The sequence below is a fragment of the Argiope bruennichi genome, chromosome 7 (genome assembly GCF_947563725.1).
Source record: "Argiope bruennichi chromosome 7, qqArgBrue1.1, whole genome shotgun sequence".
In the NCBI taxonomy this organism is placed as follows: domain Eukaryota; kingdom Metazoa; phylum Arthropoda; class Arachnida; order Araneae; family Araneidae; genus Argiope; species Argiope bruennichi.
In genome coordinates this window covers 86,719,757-86,728,314 of record NC_079157.1, presented here as the reverse complement: position 1 = coordinate 86,728,314, position 8,558 = coordinate 86,719,757, and the positions used below count along the sequence as shown (strand labels likewise).

Here is an 8,558-nt window from a genome sequence, read left to right as displayed (position 1 = left end):
GACTCTCTACTCTCTATTATATTCATTATCTATTATCGACATTATCATAATTTTTTCAATTTCTTATTCAGCATACAAACTACACAGATCGTGAGCTGAATCTTTTTTCGTCAGTTTTCAATAACGGAAGAAAATTACGAGATTAAATATTTGGCGAAATAATGAAAACGGCTTTTATTTCATTCCAACAATGAAGCATATTGTTAAAAATTATAAATAACAAGTAATATATACAAAAAATTTCTTCAGTTAATTCCTACTTAGGTCAACATTTTTTTCTATTTTAATTGCTTTTTATTAAATAATTACAATTAATATAAATATTGTAATTCTGTCATATGTATATACATATCAAGTGGCAAAATACAGCTTGACGACAGATTTGGCGACTTTGGCAACAAAATAGAAATTGCTGGACAAATTTAATTAATTCATTAATATTTGAAAAAAAATGTATTAACATCAAGTGTCATACAAGTTTAAAAAAATGTATTTGAACTTGAGTGGATGTATAAAAAAATGTATAATAAAAAGTATTTTAATAATGTATAATAAAAAGTATTTTATTAACGACTGAAAATTTGAACAAGATATATATTGAGAGAGTGTGAGCTAATAGTAGGAATTAAATAAAAAAAAATTTAGAAAATGCGCCTAAATTTAGAAGAAAATCGCGAGTTAATTGATTAGAAAGGAGTTTTTTGTTTCAATTTTAAAATGGTGTAAAAAAATTTTTTTTTGCAATAATATTCTTTGAAAATAGCGCTGAAAAATGTTAAAACTCCGCTTAATTTTTAATAAATTTATATCATCATAAAAAAAAATCACTCCAAGATTAACTTTTTCTCCTGTTAATGTAAAAAATTATTTATGTTATATGTTATGTTATTATTTTTGTTATATGTAACAAATTTGGTAACTCTAAGTCATTCGGTCTGTCTTGTAGAGCTCCAATACTCATTTCAAATTTGGCAGAAAGACCAGGTACTAAATTTTTTGTTTGTAGTCTGCTGCGCTTTTAAATTATTAAACGTAAACATAACGTGCCAAATGAATGTAATTCCAAAAATAAGTTTTCCAAATTGAGAGAGATTTGAAAGTACAGTCACATTAAAAATATCAAAATTGAGTTTTTTGATGATTAGAATAATTTCTCTTTACAAAATAAAAAAAAAATGCATGTGAAAAATTGAAAAACATCATAAACAAAATAACAAGTAAATGAAAATCTTTGATAATATAGGAATGTTTTGTAGTTGAGATTAATGGAAAAAGCCGGTAGTATAATATACAGGTAGAAAAATGTCTTACTACACGTTATAGGTGTTTTTTTTGGAACTATTAAGACAAAATTGAAAGGAATTTAAAAAAAATATTTCTTCATGAATTTTAAATATTAGAATTGAAAGAAAAGAGCTTCACTTCCAAAATATCAAAGCTTTCACCATTTTTACTTTAACCAATTAAATACAAATACTATTTGAAATTTTGAAATTTCTTTTTCCATTGTGTTTTTATTTGCAACGTAGTAGATCTCCCCTCTTTGTATTAATTTTTTCATAGGAAAAACTATATAGTATAGAAAGAATGGCATTATAAAGGAAAGATTCTTTTTTCAGGTATTTCTTGAGAACTACATTTGAATAGCATAACTGCACTTTCTTATTCAATTCTCGTAAATAGCTTCTTATATATATTTTATTTTACTTGTGTAAATTATATTTTCTTTCTGGAAAACTGTAAAAAAGATGACATTTTTTTTTTCTTTGCTTGAAAAAAAAAATGGCTTTATATTTTATTAATTTCTAAAATTGCAACTTTGAAATAATCTTAAAATACACATAATCTTTGTATAATTCAATTATTCACTTATTAAACCATTAAGAATGATGTTTTAATACAGATACTAAACTGTTTTTTTTATAAAAAAAAACATTTGTGAGTGTATCATACGTATTCAGCCAATCTTTCAGCACTTACAGCTTACTTTCTTTCATAGCTTTATTTTATATTATTTTAGTCTTGTTTCGATGGCATTCATTATTTTTTTCAGTTTCCGAGGTGAGAAACCATGAGCAAAAGTTACTTATAGTGAAAAAGTTGTCTCATAAAGCAGTGGCATGACAAGGTTAAGCGGTGATTTCTGTATTTTCGCTCCAGCTGTCATCAATTTAATTGTTCCATAAAAGAGTGACGTAACGAGGATTAGTGGCACTTGAGGTAGTTTCAACCCTAGTTGCCTTCAGTATAATTAAAAATGGTTCCAGAAAACAGTGGCGATAAGATTGTAAATACTGCTTGGGACACTTTTACCTGCAGTTGCCAACATTAGTTATAAATTTAGCAATAGAAAAAGAAGCCCAAGAATTATCATTTTAAAGAAATAAATATTTAACAGTTTCACAAATTATTTAATGTTTAATCTCCATGTCATCCAAGGCATCCGTACTTCATATGCCTCAGCCTTCACGTTTCTGCTATAAAGTACTTTAAAGTAAATGAAAGATTGATACAATTTGCATCCACTTAAAACCTATTCAGATTATTCCAGGATCCAAAAAATAATCATAAATTACTTTGATTGAGCCAATCATGGTAATGCATTTTTATATATCTAAAACAAGACAACGAGAGAAGTTTGTTTCAAAATGTTGATCTTCTGTTATAATTTATTGCCCATTTTACTAATAACAAAAATGTATAATGTGTGTAATTTCAAAAGTTTAAAGCCTATAAATTATCTTCTAGAAATGTAATTAACAAAAATCCATATGATAGGAAGATATAATTAAACATTTTTTTTACAGAACAAGTTTCTTTCACATTTCAGGATGCAAAATTATCTTTTTTATTGCAATCGTATGAAATCTTATGCTACAATATTTACAAGAATTATGTTGTTGTAAAATCTATTTCTATTTATCTCGGCGCAGTAATTCATTTTTAAAGGTATATTTGAAATTATATATTATATATTTTGAGAGTATCGATTTATGGTGACGAATTTGAAGATTATTGCATCACATACATTTATGATTTACTATAACAAAAACAAATGTTTTAATAAACAAATATTTTAATGCTCTTTTACAATTAAAACTACTAACTCTTTTTATATATTCTGAATTTTATATCAGTTATGATATTTATTTGCAAAGAAATCTCTTTATTTACGACTCGAATTCCAACAATTGTCGCTGTCGAAAATATCTCGGTTGTCTTAAGAAAATCTTAAAGAATCGTTGAATAATAATATAATATAATATAATATAATATAATATAATATAATATAATATAATATAATATAATAATAAATACATGAAGTGTGAAATACTAACAGATTAATTTAAAACTTTTAAAAATAACAAAAAATATCAGAACATTAAATATGAGTAATATCAGATTATTTTGGTGGATTTGTATATAAAATATATGAGTTGTCCACGACGATTATTCAACACCACATTGATGCGAGAGCGGCGATAACTATTGCCCCACTATTGGTGTCTAACTATAGTAATAAGTCCATCCGTTATACGGTAAGATAAATTTCATCGCCATCTGGTGGCAAACAATGGATTTAGCATTCCTATTTTGAAAAAGGTAAAAGATATGGGGGAAAAATCATTTATAAAATTGTAGAGATCTTTGGTTTAGTACGAAAATACACATCAAGAACAATAATGGTAAGAATAAAACATATGAAATTTTCATTTATTTGAACACGATTTTCCAAACTTGTATCGTAGCATTTCGAGGTAACAGGAGAAAAGATCATCTTTTGTAAAAAATTCTAGGCATGCGTTATTGCTGACAGAGAGAATTTTGAATACAGAAAATAAAAGTATCTGCTGACTTCTAATTGTTTTGTTTTTAACACTTTTCTGCCATAAGAGTGCTGAAAATCGTTATCAAACAAATGCGCATTTTACATGCATATGTTTGCGCATCAAACAAATGCTCATTTTTTCCAAACATTATTGTGTTCAAGGTGGTTTTTGTACTAAGTCGAAGATGCTTTACAATTTTGTAATTGATTCCCAATCCCCATATCTCATACTGTTTTCAAGGTAGTTTGCCATCAAGTGGTGCTATAACCGATCTTATGTGCAGTGCATAATGACTTTATTATACCTAGATACCAAGATTGTGGCAATATTTGTCGCTGTCCTCAAGTTAATGTGATGTTAAAGGACATTGGCAGATATGTGGTGTTATTCTGTTCATTGAATACCAGCAGAAATTTTTGAATTAAATAACACAGAACACTGTACATTTATTTAAAAAGTATTTACGATTTTCAATACATTTAGGCTTTGTCCGGAATAACAGAAAAAAGAACAACATTTTCTGAGGAATTTTTTTCCTTCTATCATGTAGGAGAAAAGTCCGTATCAGTTTTTTTCTTCTGGATAAAGTATCGGCAGCGTATGATGGGAGTAATTAGAACAACAGTATTCACAACCCGATGAGTCTTTGGATAACTACAATGAGTCAACCTGGAAATAAAAATTTCAGAGTTAAAAAAGAGAAAATTTTAAATATTTAAAATACTTTATGAATTAAAATTTTTTAATATTTATATCTTTAAAACAATTGACTAAACCAGAGAACCAGTCCCCCAGGCCCAGCCATTGGTCCGATTTCACCAAAATTTATTTTATATGGAACTTTATGACCCCTAGATATGTCCTCAGTCGCCGTCTGTCCCGATATCAGGAGAAATCTCAAGGATACTTCTTCACTGACTATTCTACATGAGGGAAATCCTGATAGAACACTCTCATCTATTACTAATAAATGGACTTCACCAATTTTTATTTTATATGAAAGTCATGACTTTTAAATACGCCATTAATGGATATCTGCGCCCCCCCCTGCTTTTTATAAGAAAAGAAATCTTTAAAACACTTTTTCTCTATGCATTTTCAAACGGGGAAATTTTTTAATGATTCTCTGAATCACAGTCACTCTACATTTCATCAGTCTTCATTTCATATGAAGGTCCATGATCCTTAAATATGTCACAAAGTCCACTTACCTGCTATCACAATTCCTTCATATTTAAAAGAGATCTATAAAAAACACTATTTTATTGTATATTCTCTATGGAAGATTAAAAACTTGACAAAGTTTCCAACCACAATCAATGTAATTATTTAATCACTTTTTACTTTCTCGTACACAAAGTGCTGAAACCATCAGAAAGATGCAATCTCGAAATTCTGATGAATTTCCATATTTTGCACCGACATAAATTGCAAAAGTGCAATGTCTGTCTGTGAACACTATAATTCATATCATGTGGATATAGACAAATGATTGTGTTATTGCACTGAATTTATAAATTTCTATCAAATTTTGACCGAAACCCATTCACAGTAAGTCTATCTGGCTGCCCGAGCAAAATGTAAAGAACTAGAAAGATAAAAATTGGCGCACAGATTAGTATTTTCTTTAGTTCATAGGCACTTAAATTCCTCTTTTGAATTCTGAAGGTATGTCAAATTAAGATTATGATGGAGTGCTCTGGGCCAGAATTCTAAAATTTTTTCTAATGGCCCTGATTAACCATTATGTTATGTAACTGAAATCTCGAATTTACTCCATTGGGACCCCAATTAAAATTTTAAACTGACCTCTTATTCGAGTCTCTCCATATGGTACATGTCTCCTATGAGCCTCTCAATGGGGATGTCTCCAATGGTATCCTTAAAGAAGAGCTTCTCGACGGCCTGAGAGCTGACGGCCCTTAGGCAGGGGATGAGCAACAAGAGGCGGCCGAACCGCGTCGGTTGCCTTGGATATTTGTGGCGCACGTAGTCGCCCAAGATGCACTGCGCCTGGTCTTGCAGCATCTCCACTGGGTGCACGTCACACAAGCCCACGGTCTCTGCAATGGAGAAAATACAATCATGTGAAACAACCGAAAAGTTATATAATCTTAAAAGTGTGCAAGCCACACAAGCCCGCAGTCTCTGCAAAGGTGAAAATGTGTAAAATTTTCATTCACCAAACAAGCCCCATGGTTTCTACAATGGATATAACACAAGGGTGTGAAATAATAGAAAATGTATAAAATCTCCATTGGATGTACGTCATACAAGTCCGAAATCTCTGCAACTTCAAGGATGTGAAACAACAGAAAATTCTTAAAATATTTCATATCTTAGGGGTAATTACCATTTACAACATTGTCTGTTTATATTTTCAGTTGGCACTTACAACATTTATAATTTTTAATCTTAAAATTTAGAGATTTTTTTTAATATAAAAAGATATAATTTCTTACAATGCTACGCTTAAAACTAGTTGCAACATCTAAAAGAATTAAATTGGAGTCATTATTGCGATAATAATTACAAATGCTATAGTAAGTTTTAAATGTAAAGGTAAACCTTGCTGACGATGCCTAACGAATAATTGTTTTAATCCAGGCTCATTGCTTTCAAATGGAAACCTTGTAATAAGATCTTAAAAATGAAACTGAAATAAAATTCGCACCTGGATAAAATATTTCCATATAATTTTTAATAAATAAATGCATAGAAAAGTGCATTGGGGATAATATCTTAGGTTTATATCTACTTATGCTATGCTATAATGTAAAGCATGATGGGTCTGTATTAATTCCTTTTGTCTGCGTAATAACATTATTAGCTGAAATTTTCATCCAAATAGAATATATAAACGTTATGAAGTAAAATTCTTATATTTTCAGGGGATTTCATGTGATATGGTAGTTGACACAATGGGCAGTCATAGTCACATAGTAATGATTATGTTCGTACTGGGCAAACTGGGTTAGACAGTTAAATTAGCTTATGAATAAATTAGTAGTGTGATATGGTATGACAAAAAAATGAAAAGCCATGAGTAAAACTGACTTGAATATAAAGAATCAAGTCAATGTCTTTAACACATGAGAAAACATTGCAATGACATGATTCTTCCAATAAAGTAGCTCAAAGCCGGCGTCCTGGCATAGGGGTAGCGCGTCTTCCCCGTGATCTGGGCGTCCTGGGTTCGAGTCCCGGTTTGGCATGGGAGTTCTTCCGTTGTTCTATCTATGAGATGTGTGAATGTGCCCCCCTGTAAAAAGGGGTTGTGCAAGCGAATGTGATGCGTGAATAGCTAAGTCGTACTCTTGGCCCTAATTGGCGGTACTAAAAAAAAAAAAAAAGACACGTTTCCCCACTGGCTTAAATCGCTGTCTTCGTAACAGCGGGCTTGTCCATAGCAAGTGTCATAATAAACAACATGCAGCTCAAAGCAAAATAATCGTTTCTTGGTCATTTAATAAAGTAAAATTTGGTGTTTGGAAAATTCGCATAAATAAGAGGCGAAATAATCAGGGTAAGATAATCATTTTTAAGGTATTTAATAATAAAAAAATCTGTATTTGAGAAATTCACATAAATAAGAGGAGAAACACCAACCAGGTCTGAAGAGGACAATAGCCTTCAGGCAGCTGCACTCCGTGGCATCTGGCGAGAGCTGGCGAAACCTCCGCATGACCTCCTGGACGTAGTGCATGTCCACCAGGTGGGGTTCCTGGGCGGACGCCCTGGTTAGGGCGAGGGGTGGCCGGGGCAAAGTCCCCAGGATGTCCAGTGTCACCGACCACTGTGATAGATTCAGCAAGTACAAGTCCTTCCACGATTCCTCCAGAAGGATAACCTGAAAGATGAAATAGCTATTACAATTTGTGAGAATAATAATAATCTGATAATGCATCAGATAATTATGCCATCACGATGTTACCTTAAAAAAACGATAATTGACAAACGTCGATATTCTAGGTGAATGCCAGCATTCACACAGCATCATTCGATATAGAAGGAGAATGTTAGTCTTTCATGGTATCATAACATGTCACGAAAATACTGCCACAAAAACGATTAATTGTATTAATTTTCGACAAAAGATTAACTAAGAATAAGACAAATTAGAATTTTGGGGAAATTTACAATTACAATGGGTGCAAAAAGATGGGATTTACATAGAAATTATGGAAATTAAGCTGGTTTTATTTTGTTTCAAATGAGCGGCCATGGACTAGATAACCGATTTTACAGAAAATCGCCGGATTTATGGATCAGATATATTTTAAATTTGATATGGAAGATGGAAAGCTCCTCGCTATTGCTATATAGAAGTTGTAAGAGGAGCGCCAGCTCTGATGATGAGAGCTTGTCATTTGACTGTAGTTTAAAATTACAGAATATTTTCCGAAGTAGGCCCTCGAGATGCTTCAGAACATGGTTTTAAATGTTATTTGCTGAATTTATTTTTTAAAATCCCTCAATCCCCCCCTCCCTCCCTCTTTTTAAAGTCAAGCGATGGCGCATATGCCCATCAAAGGAAATGCAAATGGATGGTTAGATAGTTAATTTTGCAAAAAAAAAAAAAAAAAAAAAAAAAAAAAACATAACAATGCGAATAAAATTTTATTTTGTTAGATAAAACATCACACATCGGCCACTCTAAAATGAAGATTTGGATTGACATGTATGCACGTTGAACGCGCTCAACATATTAATATAAATAAATTTAAC

The 8,558-nt window shown here is 31.1% G+C and overlaps 1 protein-coding gene across 1 annotated transcript in view; it reads right to left on the bottom strand.

Annotated features, from left to right (window-relative positions):
• Positions 1-4,256: 4,256 nt before the first annotated feature.
• The window catches only part of LOC129976001 (protein dissatisfaction-like), a 120,184-nt gene continuing 115,882 nt past the window's right edge, over positions 4,257-8,558 (bottom strand). Inside the window, exons 6-8 of the mRNA XM_056089327.1 lie at positions 7,440-7,680; positions 5,640-5,893; positions 4,257-4,499 (exon numbers count right to left, since the gene is read on the bottom strand). Coding sequence (XP_055945302.1) covers positions 5,643-5,893; positions 7,440-7,680 — 492 coding nt within the window. The 3' untranslated portion in view covers positions 4,257-4,499; positions 5,640-5,642. The remainder of the gene's footprint in view (positions 4,500-5,639; positions 5,894-7,439; positions 7,681-8,558) is intronic.